This window comes from Delphinapterus leucas, chromosome 1 (assembly GCF_059928025.1).
Source record: "Delphinapterus leucas isolate spDelLeu-1000000601 "Yukka" chromosome 1, BTC_Dleu_Yukka2, whole genome shotgun sequence".
Lineage (NCBI taxonomy): Eukaryota > Metazoa > Chordata > Mammalia > Artiodactyla > Monodontidae > Delphinapterus > Delphinapterus leucas.
The window spans coordinates 163,355,741-163,371,109 of NC_143129.1; the positions used below are offsets into that span (position 1 = coordinate 163,355,741).

The 15,369-nt window shown below is 47.8% G+C and overlaps 1 protein-coding gene across 1 annotated transcript in view; it reads right to left on the minus strand.

The window, feature by feature from the left end:
• Positions 1–11,322, minus strand: part of C1H1orf94 (chromosome 1 C1orf94 homolog) — a 37,454-nt gene extending 26,132 nt beyond the window's left edge. The window contains exons 1-2 of the mRNA XM_030760043.2: positions 10,996–11,322; positions 10,207–10,517 (exon numbers count right to left, since the gene is read on the minus strand). Coding sequence (XP_030615903.2) covers positions 10,207–10,517; positions 10,996–11,322 — 638 coding nt within the window. The remainder of the gene's footprint in view (positions 1–10,206; positions 10,518–10,995) is intronic.
• Between the last annotated feature and the right edge of the window lie 4,047 nt (positions 11,323–15,369).

The following is a 15,369-nucleotide window of genomic DNA, read 5'->3' on the forward strand; positions in this document are numbered from 1 at the left end:
CCCCGATTGGCCCCCATCCTCACTTGACCAAGGCTGGTGGACATTTCTGGGTCTTCCTGTCTGCTTGGGGAACAGGGACCCATCTTCAATGCCCCTGGAGCTTATGTCACAGCACCCAGGATGGTCCCTGCCCAATGTGGAGGGAAGGGATACAGCCACCTCTGTCAAAGCTACCTGGTGTCTTCATCTTTCCTCTCCTCCAGAGCTAGGATTCACTGAACTGCCCTGGGTATACACACCATACCATGCACACACATACACACCAACATATGTGCGCACACACAGCAGTCACGTACATGCACATGCACATATCCCAATCCATATGTGCACACACACACCCATACCACAGCTGTGCACACATACACACTTACGCATATGCATACACACATAAAGCACAGCCATGTACACACACACACCAATGCACATACACACACCCAGGCACACAGCTGTGCTACAACCACACACACCTGTGTGCACACACACACAACCACGTACACACCACAGCCATGCACACACACACACATGCTACAACCATGCCCACACACATACCACAGACGTGCACACACACGCAAACACACCACAGCCATGCCCACACACCTCACAACTGTGCACATACACCCAGGCACACACCACCGCCATAGCTTTGTAGAAACCCAGCGGGAAGAAAGAAAGGGGGAAGGAGGGCGGCTTCCCCTATCTCACAGCCTGAGGGGACTGGGCCAACTGTTTTCAGTCTGGGGGGTGAGGGGGGAGGGGCATTTGAGAGAAACTGCAGGTTCAGTCGCCATCCCAGGCGACTGTGCACCTGTGTCCCAAAGGTACCTGGAAAGCCACTGAGTTCCACCTGCTGGCCCTTCTCTGGTGGGGGTGTGGTGGGCAGCGGGCCTTCAGAAAACTCTGATTCCCACCCCCTCCCTCCTCCGCTTTCCAGGCTGCGTGAGGATTAAGTGAGATGATGAATGTGAAAGCGCTTGGTAAACTGTAACGGGCGCTATGCAAATGTTAGCGGCTCTGACGGAGACATGTGCGGTGCCCAGAGGCCCGCTGACCCTTCGCAGCCCAGGGCCTGGCCGGCTGGGGGTGGGAAGCCGGGAAGTGGCTGAAACTGCGGTCACCTGCACCGTGGGGATGCTGACATCGCCCGGGGTTAAGGGAGAGGACACTGAAATCCCTCAGCTGCCCGAATGCCACGCCTGGGCTAGAAGTTCATCTCATTTCTTAGCAAAGGCCTTCACACAGAGTAGAGTCCATTTTTACAATGTCCCTGGCATCCTCTTAGAGCACAAAAACGGTCGATCTCCTTCCTTCATGCTTTTTTTGGAACACCTCTTTCTCAAAGCGGTATCCCTTTGAAGCCTAAGGTTCCATCATCTTTGACCCCCAAAGTATCAGAGAACTTCCTACAAATATGCACAGGAATCCCCTGTGGTGCTTGTTTCAAATGCCGATTCCCTGGGCACTCCTGGGGAAATGTCAGTTCAGTTGGTCAAAAATGGGGCCCAGACATCTGCATTCTGAGCCAGGATCCCTCCTCCACCCTCTGCCCCAAGGCCTGCAGTTCTGGTACAAATGATGCACTTGAGGACACACATCCAGGTGTGAATTTCCCTTCAGACACTTCAGCTCCCCTCCCCACCCCCGCCTGTCCCTCAGGGCAGCGGGGACAGTCTTCTAAGACAGATTGGCAGGTGGAAGTGAGACCTCCCACTCTGACCCCTCCCTGACCCTCCATCTGTCTGGAGGGGAGAGAAAGGAGTACACAGAGGCAGGCAGGGGTTGAGCCTCGGACTGGAAGGTCTGGGGGGATGAAGGATTCAGTGAGCTGGGGAATGAGACAAGAAATACTGAGGAATAAATACAGCAATAAAGGAGCTTCGGTTGGGAGCTACAGAGTGATTTTTATTGTTCAAATTATCTTGAAAACTTTTCATTTGAATCTGTTTAATAAGAGGAGGCTTACCCTAAGGAAGAGGTATTTTTTAAATGTGACTTGGGAGCTGAATTGGAAAGAACATTGCAACAAAGATATTAAAAAGGGGATTAAACCAAACCACCGGTGGCCCATCTCTGCAGGCTCCTACAACCTGTGACACGGCTCCCAAAACCATAAAATTAAATTAAAAAGGGGGACACGGGACGTAGGATGTTAATCATGATTCATCTTCCCTTCACTGCTCATGGCTCCCGGTATTAAGCAAAAGGAGGAAGGGCTATTCTGAATGGCTCCTGGGGTAGGGAAAGAGCTCTGGTCTTAAAGCTTCACCAGGTCCCTATCCTTGTTCTGCCCCCTCCAAGCTGGATAACTCTGGGCAAGTTGCCTAACTTCTCTGAGCCCCAGCTTCCTCATCTGTAAAATGGGAATAATATTGACCATCAACTGGGAAGGGTTGCTAAGACAAAGTGATAAACAGAAAATTGAAATACAGAGCCTGGCATATATTAGGTGCTCAAGAAAATGTTAGTTGTCTTCTTAAGCTTAAGGCAGAAGGAGGAAAAGACCTTGCAATGTCTTGGCTTCCTGATATCCCGTCCCTACGTCACTTGATGCTTCCTCTGATGATTGTGACGTCTGGTTTGGATCCTGGCAACCTCTGGGCCTCACTCTCCTTGCAGTGGCATTTTTATGGTTCATCCATCATTCACTTACTCATTCATTCATACACACTGCATTGCCACTGAGTGCCAGGAACTCGGCTGGGCGCTGGGGAGACAATGGTGAGTAAGGCATAGCCCTTGCCCTTAAGAAGCCGTGGTCAGGTGGGGGAAGAAAGACTGTCGCCACCGGCAGTGTACAATACACGCCAGATGACCACCTCATCAGAAACCCTATGCCAGAGCGGCGTTGACACATCCCACTGGGACTTTGTGTCCTCCCCTCTGGCCAACGGTCAACACAAGAGCTGGTTATAAACTGACTCTTCCCTTCTATTACCCACCTATAAAGACCCCTACCATTGGGTCCTCAGAGCTAAGGAAGGATTTATCTCTCCTGATGACCTCTTCTGCTTTCTCTTCTTAGATGATATGAGTTACAGAAACTAACTGGTATATTCCCACTTTTTGCCCCAGCTGCCTAGAGTCTCAAAGCAACATGCTGGCCTCCACTGAATACTTTTCCTTAGCTTAGCTTTTCTGGTATATAAGTCTTCTCTCCCCATACCATTCTTGATTACTTAACCCTTGTCATTTTGTCCTCGATAGTAATGATAATAGGGTGATGGCGAAGATGATGAACTTGAAGTCCTTATTTTCTGCCAGCTGCTGTATGAACTTTGCACACATTCTTTCATTAACCTCCACAATAGTCCTTCAGGCTGGTCACTATGACTTTTTCCATCTTTCAGGTGAGGAGAATGGGGCACAGAAAGTTTGAGCAACTTGGTGACAGCTAGGAAGTATACTGGGATACTCCTTATTTTTTTGTTATCTGAGCCACCTTTAAACTCTTAGGAAAGAGAGGGGATATAATTGTTTATTTAAATTTTAAAAAAGGAACGTGGAAGAGGGAGGAAGGAGAAATGTTAAATGGGGTGAGCAGTGAAAAATTTACAGAATGATACACTAATTCCAGGTCTTTAAGGATGGGGAAGATTTCAGTAGACAGAGAGAGGTGGAAGAAAGGCATTCCTGGTAGTGAAATAACCTGAGCAAAGGTAAGGAAATGTGCACCTGCTTGTGGCGCATCTTGGTTTACAGAGGGTCTGGAGAAAAGCAGCCAGGTGTGCACCTAGAGATGTAGGTAGGGCCAACTGCAGAGACTCTTTCAAGACCAGGTCAGGGGGTTCAGAAGACAATGAGGAAGCCGTGGAAGATGCCTGAGCAGTGCTGTTGATGTGTTTCAGGGAGATGAAGCTGGTAAAGGGCGAAGGACACCCAAGACGGAAAGGAACCAGGTACAGTAAGAGGAGACGATCTGAAAATGGCAGAAGAGAGACCTGCAAGGAAGCAGGGAATCAAAAACCATCATGAAGGCGACTGACAGACGTGTGAGGAGACTGGAGGAGAGAAGGGTCAAGGGCCTTGAACCTCTGTCTGCAGCACTATTTGTGCACTAATTCACTTGACAACCGGGATGGAGGACGCATTGATGTCAATGTGATTGGGGTCATAGTAGTTGCTGAGACCCAGCCCTGGGAAGCTTAAGGGAAGGGGACACTTAAGTGTCCATGAGAAAAGCATTCCAACCCGGGGCCTGGGGTTTTCTGACATTCTAAAATGTCAAGGGATGTGAGGATGTGTTTCAGGCAAAAGGGTGTATGGTAGCTTCCCTCAGATTCTCAAAGAGGGGTTTGACCCCTCCAAGGGGAGCAAATGCTAGCCTGGAGTGAGCATTAGACTCCAAGGGTCTCCAGAACTGGCTTCTGCTCTAGGGCATCAGTCCGAGTTTCCACGTGTGAGTCTTGTCTTCATCACTCCCATCACTAGGTTTCAAGTTTTTTAAAAAATAAATTTTTTAATAAATAAAAGTGGGGATGTAGTCCAAGCAACTTTTCCAAAAAAGCAGGATTCGTCCCCTTTTTCCTGAGCTGGGTCTTGAGAAGAAAGCCTCCAGAAAGAGTCCTGTAAGCGCAGGGAAGGACGGGAAGCTCCCTGGGATGATAGGAAACCGCGTGGGGGTGGATGAGAGCGGAAAGGTGGCTCTCTTACTGTTTTAATAACTGTAGCAACAAAGGACTGGTTTGTTGGGAGAACGGTTCAAACAAGGCAGCACGTTGGGTTCCAAGTCCCAGTGTCTCCTGCCTGGAGGGCTGGCCGATGGGTGCAAACAGTGAAAATTTACTGGAGCAAGTGCAAAACAGCCTTCTCCCTTCATGCTACCGATAATGCCTCAGAAGGCTGCCAGTCGGGAAATCATTTCTGTTTTTTAAATGCTTAAATAGATTTCCTTTCTTTCTGTAGACTTATCCTCCTACTTGGGTCTGGCTCAGGATGACCTTCCAGCTCGCCTCCCCCAGCCTCCTCCAGAAAGCCTTCCCTGAGCTCCAAGCCCAGGTCACGTGTCCCCTCGTTGTGCTCCCACAGCACTGGCACTTCTTCCCGACTTTTATCCTAATATGCGTGATCTGCCCTCCTCAAGACACTGAAGGTCCAGGTAGGAGCTCAGAGACTGTCCCCATCTTTTTCACCACTGTATTGCTTTCACACTTTGTCAGGCATGCACAATAAATATTTGTTGAACATCATTGCTGTCACATGGACCTGTGTCTGTCCCACCCACTAGACTGGGAGCTCTCAGAGAGATGGGCTTCTGTCCTACTTATCTCTGTATCCCTGGGACCCAGCACAGGGCCTGCCACCCAGAAGGCAACTGTGAATGCTTGTTGAATGAATCCATAAATGAGGGAATGAACAAATGCCATTTCACAGTCAGGGCAATGGAGTCAACAGCAAATCCAAAACCCCCATTCTAAGGCTGTGAAGTTTTAGCAACAGGGGGATTGAATGAATAGGTAATCCTAGAATGTGAGTCAGTAAGTGGCTTTCGACAATTCTCTCAGCCCAAATTTAAGACTAATTAAAAGATACAAGGGTCTGGAGTTTAATTGACACTAGACAGAACTACTGATTTCTCTCGCATAGCCCATTTCTCCCCATTTCTTCCCCACCTCAACAAATGCACCACCGTCCAACCAGTGCTCAAGCCAAAAACCTCAATTCAGCTGTGATGTCGCTATCTGTGTGCCCCAAACCATCTGCAGGCTCTTCTGACTCCTCTCAAAATACACGCCGAGGAACCTCCCTGGTGGTCCAGTGGTAAAGAATCCGCCTTCCAATGCAGGGGACGTGGGTTCGATCCCTGGTGAGGGAACTAGGATTCCACATGCTGCGGGGCAACTAAGCCCATGCACCACAACTACTGAGCTCGCGCGCCTCAACTAGAGAGTCCGCGTGCTGCAACTAAGACCCAACGCAACCAAAAATAAATAAATAAAATAAATAAGTAATAATGTTTTTTAAAAAAATGAGACTTTAATGTGACATCTCCTGACTTAAAAAAAAAAAGAATACACGCTGAATCCCCCACTTTTTCCATTTTCACTGCAATCACTGTGGTCTGGCCGTCGTCACCATCGCGCTCATCTGGGCTATTGTAGCATCTTCCCAGAGGCCTCCCAACTTGCTCTCTCACCTGTCTAACAAACCATCTCCACACAGCAGCTGGAGACATCTTTAAAACCTAGTGAATGTGATCGTGTTACACCCCCTACCTAAAAACCTCCAAAGGTCTCCCATAGCATGGAGAATCAAATGTGAACTGCCTACTGTGGTCCTCCAGGCCTTCTGAGACCTTGCCTGACTGTCTCTGGGGTCACCCTGTGCCACGTCGCATCACTCACCACACCCCAGCCGCGTTGTCCCTCTCCAAGCCCACTCGCATCTCAGAGTCTCTGTGGTTTCTCTCCTTTCCGCCTGGACGTCTTTCCTTAGATCTTCACCTGACTGGCTCTTTCTTGGCATCCAGGTCTCAGCTCAAATGACCGCCTCTACTCAGAGAGTCCTTCCCTGACCACCCTGTCTAAAGGAGGTCCCCCTAGCACTTTAGTCAGTTTTATTTCCATCAGAGCACTCTCTGCTAGCTGAAATTATTTCGTTTATTTTTATGTGTTTATTATTGGTTTCTTCCAACTAGAATACCAGTTCTTTTCCCATTCTACAGTGATCATACTCTTTTATTTACTTATTTTCTGTTTCTCTCCCCTACTTGAATGTAAGCTCTAGGAAGGCAGGATCTCATCTGGTTTACAGCTCTATCCCACTAGCTCTTAGCACAGAGCCAGGCACATAGTAGATGCTTAGTAAATACTTGTTGAATGAATAAGTGAATGAATGAATGAATGAATGAACTCAAAATGTGTCCATAGGCTGAAGTTGGCTTGTGGCGAAAAGTGAATGTGGTGTTAACTGCCATTAACAGGAATACAGAGTATAGATGGGGAGCATCCAACCTGCTTGGATTGGATCACACCTGGATTACTGTACTTGGTTCTGGTTGCTGCACTGCCCCAGGGACCAGCAGTGTGGGCAAGAAACTGACCAAGTTGGTACACGAAGGGAAACTTAGAAAAACAGAGATACTTAGCTTGTGAAAACAAGAAATCCTAGGAGGAGTGTTGTTGCCATCTTTTAATATCTAAAGGGTTATTGAGAGGAAGGCGGGGATAGATTTGGTTTGGAGCCCTAAGGGCAGACTCCAGATCAATGGCTCTTAGTTTGATAGAGACAGATTTCAGCACAGGAAGAAAATGGTTTTTTGACAGTCAGGGTTCATAGCCAAGGAAGGAGCTACCTTAGGAAGTAGTGAGCTCTGCATCTAAGAAAGTGTACAAGTGGATAACCACTTGGCAAGGATGTCGAGGAACGGATTCAAGCAGCAGAAGATAGCCTTCAAGATCCCTTTCAAACTTGAAATGTCTGGGTTTCTATGATATACGGGGACAAAGTAAAAAAAAAAAAAGCAAAAAAAATCTGGCTAACAAGTGTTCTAGAGCTTACTTATCTACCTGCCCTGAGAGCAGTTAGCATCTCCAAAACCCAAACTGGGTTTACAAAATTAAACAGTAGGCAGATTAGCTGAGAGGTTATCTTGTGGGCCTGAAGCCATCCACATATATGCTGGACAGCTCCCCGGATTTGAAATCTGTTATCTATGTGTGATCACTCAGAACATGGGACTGCTGAATATTTTGAGTCTCCAAAAAGATGCTTTAATAGGATTCTAGGAGAAGGCAGCTAACCCTATCACGTAGTGGCTAAGATGGTCCTGGGTTTGTTTCCTGAAACTCCACCACTTCCTAACTGTAGGACCTCGGACAAAGAAATGAACCCCACCAAACCTGTTACCTCACCTGTAAAAAGGGTCTGATTGAAAAATAGGGGAGGGAGGAATTGAAACAAGAATGGCCCAAAGTCAATAATTAATGAAGCTGATTGACAGACGTTCATTATACTATTTTATGTGTTTGCACATTTGCATAACGAACAGTGAAAAGAGGGGGAGTTTAAGATAGTACCCACTTCATGCAATAATTGTAGGGCTTAAGGAAATCCTCATCACCATTATTACACGGAATTTTTACAAATCCTCGTTATTACCGGGAATGTTTAAATATCCCATTTAATTGTCCCAACAACCCGACGAAATGCATAGTAATCATCTCCACTTGGCAGATGAGGAAACTGAAGCTCACATTAATTAAACAAATCCCACAGCTGGCACAGGGCTGAAATGCGATCTACAACCAGAGTTATCTGATTCCACCATTGCAGCTGCCTTTATTTCAAGAACAGCTCACTGTGCTCTACTTGGTTGATATCTGCACGATTATGATATCGTTTATTCATCTAAGGCAATGGTTTCCTAGCTCTTTTCTCATGGCAGAACCCTTTTTTCAAATGCAGCCTTTACTCAGAACTTCAGTAAGTAAAAACCCATAAAAGCGGAACAGCTCTGGCTGATGTGGGGATCGGGACCCAGCAACCAGGACACTTGACTCCAGGTTGCCCCTGAAGCACCCTAAGGTCTATGAGCATCATGTGAAAACCCCAGATTGAAGGCAACAAAAACAGCAACCAAAACCCCTGAATCCTGAGAATTGCATTTAGGGACAGCCTCACTGGAATAATGTAGCTTTCAGTTTCCTGTCCCCATTATATTCGATCCTCATTATCAACTCTGAGATGGACAAGGCAGGGCATATCATCCTCCATTTGCAGATGAGAAAATTAAGGCCAAATGGAGTTAAGCGACTGGCCAAAGGTGTGCCAGTTCAGTTTTCGGCCAAGTGCAGACTGGAAGTAGAGTCTGTTTCCATTAACTCCGTGTGACCTGGCAGAGAGGGTGCAATCTACTGGAAATTGCCACTGACCCTTGGTCCACAAAGTGGCCAATCAGCTCCTTGGCCATTGAGAGCTGAGCAGAGCCCCACAGGCCCCCTCCAAGGCCCTGTTCCAGAGCAGATGGCAGTGGGCAGCGGAGAGGGTCTCAGTGCCACGTGCCACCGGAGGGCAGGACAGCAGGATTTTGGCTGTAGACAGGCCATTCCCGTCTCAGCCGTGCACTGCTGAGCAGGGGGCAGGGGAGGCAATAACAGCCAAAGTGCCTTTCGCCTTCATGTGTAGCAAGTAAATAAGCCCAAAAAGGGTCAGCATGGAGTGCAGAACTGGGGAGCAGTTACGCTTTGCCTTTCTTAGCTCTTGCATAGAAATCCCTGAAACCAGACTCAGCTCATAATTGCCTGCAGGGTTGCCCCACTCCAGATCATCTCTGAGCTGAGCTGGAGCATGTGTTGGAAGAGGCAACACTTAATTATCACTTAGTCTTTAATTAGCACTTAATTATTAACACTTAATCCATCTGTAAAATGGGGACGTGAATACCTGCCTCATAGGGACTCTGGGAGGATTAATTAATGTTTGCAGCCCACTTTGAAGATGCAAAGCAGTAAACAAGTGCTCAAGGGTGGCATTAATAACTCGCCGGATTTACTCGCTTTTCCTAACGAGGTCCTTTCGTCTTCTCTGTTCCTCCGTCTCCTTTCTAATATCCGTCCCCAACAACATCCACCCAACTTTGCCCTGGTGGAGAAACTTTTAGCTCTGTGTTTCCCAGACACAGGATTTCCCATCCAGGAAATGGGCTATTTACAGCCATCTTCCTGCACTTTAATTTTCTGTTATGTCCTCTGAATATGTCAGTGCCTTCCCAGTAAATATTTTGATGTGCGCTCTCGCAGCGGCTTCTATGCAGGCTGAATGGGACAGCTGCTCCCTGTATTAGGGAATCCCAGATGTGGTTTAAAACCATCAGACTCATCTGTGCCAATGCCTAGCCTTTGAGGGCGGCAGGGGAGAAGGATCTTCTAGTTGCCTCTGGGGAAAGCCACGGACTTCTAGCCTTCAGCCCTGGCTAGGGTGGTTTTTCAAGGTCCTCAGATCTACCTTGGAGTTGCCAATGCCTTTAGACAAGAAATGTCCCCTGAGTGGGCTGGTACAGAGGCAGCAGAAATACAGCCCTGGTCTGGCCCTTCACTCAGGTAACTTCAGCATCCCAGTCAACGCTCTATTGGACAGAGGACCATGGTGGGTGGAGGAAAAGTACACAGCCTTTAGGGTTTAACCAGACTGAACAACAGGTCAAAACACTCCCCCAGAGGGTTAGACCTCATCTCCTCCCCCCTCCCTTGGGTCACGTAAGGGGACACTCACTCTTCTTGGAAGCTGAGGCCATTGTCTCTTGGGGTGCCAGCCATGGGGGCAGAGAGCTGCTCCTTGGAGGTCCTGGGCTGCAAGGCCTCGGGCAGGCCCTGAACTCTCTTCCAGATTTCATGGCAAGTCTTGTCTAAGCTGTCTTGGGGTGTGTCCTGGTGGATCCAGATGTACCTGGGGAACGGGCCCAGGGCGGAGGGGCGCTTGGCCACCAGGGCTGAGGACGAAGCCAGACCATTCCCGCTGGCCATCCTCTTCCTCTCTTTTCGGAAGCCCCTTTGTCCACCCAGGGCTCGAAGACGGGGGACCGTCTACCACCACCCCTCATTCACCAGAAAGGGAGATGAGGATGGGGCAGCAGGAGGTCAGTTCTGTGTAGCTGCTGGTCCAGCAAGGTGACTATGCTCAGAGGCCTTCGATTTGTGTGTAAGTGATGGATGGAGGACAGCTTTCTTTTGGGGAGGGGGTACTTATTTTGATTTGTTTTTATTTGCTCTTTCTTGACTTTTGCCCCCCATCCCCTTCTCCCTTAGAAGAAAATATTTAAAAGTCAATAAAATACAGTAGCTTAGTAACCGTGGAATCCCCCTGAGCTCAGGAGCCAGGTCCCTGGGCAGGCAGAATGACATCTGGGAACAGCTGGAAGGGGAGGGCTGGCTCTCCCCACAGTCCCTGGCACTCTCCCGTTGCCACCGGCCCCTGACTCCTGGCAGCGCCCGGGGCTCAGCTCATCATCACTGGCTAAGCCTGGGGGATGATCTGGTGAGGGCCTGGCACACTGCTAGGCACCGGGATCCGGGATCCCGCCATCGGTTTCTCACTGGGCCTTCCCAGGGACCCTGCGCCCACTGAGGGCCAACGGCCCCCGCCCGGCCGAGCCCCGCCTTGCTCGCCCCAACGCCCCCTCCAGTCCCCCTCTCCTGGCCGCTCCACTGCCCACGGGAACAGTCCCGAGTGCCCAGCGCCCGTCCCGGAGCCCCCAGCAGACACCTGCCACGGTCCCTTCCCTGGGCTGCGGGGTGGACCGGGGAAGGGTCCCAAAGCCTTAAAAGGGCGCTGTCTCCGCGGGGGGCTGGGGCTGATTTGCAGTGCCGGTGGCTCCCACCCGCTTCCCATCCAGCGCTGGAATTCCTCGCTGGGTTTGAAACTCAACGGCTCGGTGCGCGGGGCGCCCTGCGTTCGTTCTGTGCCCCAGGCCCTCCGGTAGGGTGGGGGCGGGGGCCAGAGGACCCCAGAGCGTTTTCCCCCATTAGAGGTCAAGGGCACCTTGCCCCGGCTCGCCCCGCCGCGGGCTCCTCAGTACCCACCTGGACGCCTGCCGGTCCCTGCCCGGGGATCACTGATTTCACCCCTAACTGCCCTTTGACCAGGCGCTTACCATGTGCCAAGCGCTCGGCCTTGAATTTAGTACCGTTATGTATTACTGTTCTACATTTGAGGAAACCGAGTCTCAAGGTCCTAGAGGGGTGTGTCCAAGGCCCACTAGGAAGCGGGGAGCTGGGGTTCAAACCCAGGCACCCCAGGCTACTGATACAGACTGGTTTCTCCAGCGCTGGGCTCAGCGGTCCCCAGGGTGGGCGGAGGTGCAGAGAGAAGGACTAAGCTAACTGTTTGCTGCTCAGTGGGCTCCGCCCCACACTGGAGGGGCTTCCTTAAACTCGGAACCAACATGGGACCTCCGTCTGCCCGGGGCTCTCTAGCCCCAGGAGTCAATGGTTGTTCCTCCAATGTTTCCCCAGTAAAGGATGAGCAAGAGGACGGACGGGAAAGAAGAAAGAAGCCTGGACGCGAAAAGACGAGATGGCAGCCTGTACATGTAGGGTTGAATCCTGACACTGCCCCTTACTAGCTGTGTGACCCTAACAACTGTCTTCGCTTCTCCCATCCTTCATTCATTCCCCAGATACTGATGAGTATCTGTGCTGGTGAGTTGCGGGACAGTGAGAAAGCATGAAGGTGAACGAAATTGGCATGGTCCCTGTTCTCATGGACCCTATATTCTCTCGTGGAGGGAGATAGATTGCCAACTAGCAGAGCAAGTAAGTAAGTAATAATTACGGATGAAATAAGGGCTCTGATGGAAACTAACCAACAAAGTGAGGCAATGGGGAGAGAAGAGGAGGCAGCATCAGATGGCCATGCAGGCAGGCCGCTTAGGGTAGGTACGGTAACATTGGAGATGAAGCAGAAGGACGAGAGGGGTCCTTTTTAGTAAAATGGTGTTAAAAATTATTAGGAAGATCACATTTCCGGTACATAGTAGGCACTTCATAAATCTGTTGGATGAATTCATGGCATACTGTACGGAGTGCCTGGCATACCATAGGTGCCCCATACACAACCTTGCTCTTTACAGAGGGCCTGAGTTCCTGGAAATGTTGACTCTAAATTTTGAAATCCGAGCTTGATTCCCCTTTGATTTTCATTATAAAATTGAAGATGTGTTCCTTTGGGGAAAATTCTGAGGACCTAGACTGAATAAAATTATAGTTAAGAATGTAGAAAACCTTTTAAGATAGTGCATTTAAAGGCAAAGTGATCACTTCTGATGAAATATTAATAGTTCTGAAAATGTCACTCAGTGTTTGTGCTGCTTGGCATTTGGTTGGCTAACACCTATGCTTAGAGCAGAACACCATGACTCTGTGCTACCCAGGCCACAGGATTCTGGAAAGTTAGCCAGCTCGCTCATTCCTTCTGTTCTTTCTCCCCTTCGGCAGGAGACTAGGCAACAGGGGCCAAGGATTGCAAAATAAAACAAAACAAAACAAAACACGAAATACACCAGGGATAGAGAAAAAAGACAGGGGTGTGTTTCTTGGAACACAGAGCTGAGGTATCTAGAAGAGTCTGCAAAAAACTTAAGTGGCAAACAGTATAGAGGTGTTTCAGAAAACTAAAAGTAGAACTACCATATGACCCAGCAATTCCACTCCTGGATATATATCCAAAAACACAAAAGCACTAATTCAAAAAGATACATGCACCCTAATGTTCATAGCAGTATTATTTACAGTTGCCAAGATATGGAAGCATCCTAGGTGTCCATAAACAGATGAATGGATAAAGAAGATATATATATATATATATATATATATATATATATATATATATATACACACACACACATACAGTGGAATACTACTCAGCCATAAAAAAGAATGAATTTTTGCCATTTGTAGTAACATGGATGGACTTGGAAGGCATTTTGCTAAGTGAAATAAGTCAGACAGAGAAAGAAAAATACTGTATGATATCTCTTATATGTGGAATCTAAAAAGCACAAATACAATGAACTAGTGAATATAACAAAAAAAGAAGCAAACTCAAAGATATAGAGAACAAACTAGTGGTTACCAGTGGGGAGATGGAAGGGGGGAGGGGCATTATAGAGGTAAAGGATTAAGAGATACCAACTATTAGGTATAAAATAAGCTATAATGGTCTATTATACAACACAGTGAATATAGCAAATACTTCATAATAACTATAAATGGAGTATAACTTTTAAAAATTGTGAATCACTATATTGTACACCTGTAACTTATATAATATTATACATCAACTATGCTTTAATGAAAAAATACTTAAGTGGAGTACTTAGAGCCAGTATAAGCAAACCACATCTAATCTGGTAGCCACTGGCCACATGTGGCTGTTTTAATTTTAACGTAAGTAATATTAAAATTTCAGTTCCTTAGTTACATTAGCCACATTTCAAGAACCATGTGCGGCTTGCGGCTACCATTATGGACAGCACAGAGAACACTTTCATTATTGAAAAACACATAGACTCTAGAACCAGACTACCTGGGTTCAAATTCTGAGTTCATGTTTCCTGGCAACGTATCCTTAGGCAAGTTACTCTATGCCTTGGTGTATTCGCTTTCTAGAGCTGCCACAACCAAGTACCACAGACTGGGTGGCTTACTCAACAGAAATTTATTTCCTCACAGTTCTGGAGGCTAGAAGTCCAAGATCAAGGTGTTGGCAGTGTTGGTTCCTCCTGAGTTTCTCTCGTCGGCTTGTATACGGCTATCTTCTCCCTGTGTCTTCATATGGTCTTTGCTCTGTGCATGTCTATGTCCTGATCTCCTCTTTTTATAAGAACACCAGTCATGTTGGGTTAGGACTCACCCTAAAGACCCGATTTTTACCTTAACCACTCTTTAAATGTCCTGTCTCCAAATAGTACCTCACATTCTGAGGCACTAGGGGTTAAGACTTCAACATCTGAATTTGGAGGGACACCATGCAGCTCATAACACTTGGTCTCCTCATCTGTAAAATGGGATGACAATAAAGAATATCTATTTTGTAGAATTATTGTAAATGCCCTATTACTACTTAATTATTTAACAAACGGAAAACCCCTAAAACAACACCCGGCACACAAGAGGCGCCTAAAAGTGCTGTATATTAGTTTCCTTGTTGATTACATTGAAGTGCATGCCACTGGAGTTTCTCAATAACAGCTTCTGTGCTATGCGTAGGGAGGGAGAACTTTAGCTGTACCGGGGAAATTTGCTTTGTGATGGAGGAATGGACTCGAATCATCAACTAAGCCTTTCTAGGCTTTGTCCGTTTTTTAGCACCAACCATGGCCAAAATTGTGCAAGGCACAGGGCTAGGAGATGAATAACACCTCTAGCCTACACATTGTCACAGGAAGGGAGCAAAGCATTCCAGAAGTGCCTGCTACACAGCAGGTGTGGGGAAAACTGATATACTCTGTGCCCAGCATGTGAAATGGTGTCCAGGACCATCGACTCCTTCGCTTCAAGCTCTAAACTAGGCAGGCACCAGGTTTCACTATTCTACCTTCAGCACCTTGAACAGTGGGTTCAATTTGTGAACCCCTATTACCCTGAGCAGGTTGTTTCACCTCTTTATGCCTCAGTTTGCTCATCTGTGAAATAGGGATAATAAAACACTGACCTCATAGAGTTGTTTTGCGGCAACTGAGATAATACACGAGCTGTGCTTAGAATCGTGAGTCTGGCACATGCATCATACCCAATGAATGTTAGCTCTCATTATTTACGATTCTGGGATTCTTGCTTTTCTATTTGAAACCAGGAAAGACTCAGGAGGAGACAACTCTCCCTACCTATTCTCCAGCCGAAGCCTCTCCTCACGTGGCTTCCATCACAGACACAAACA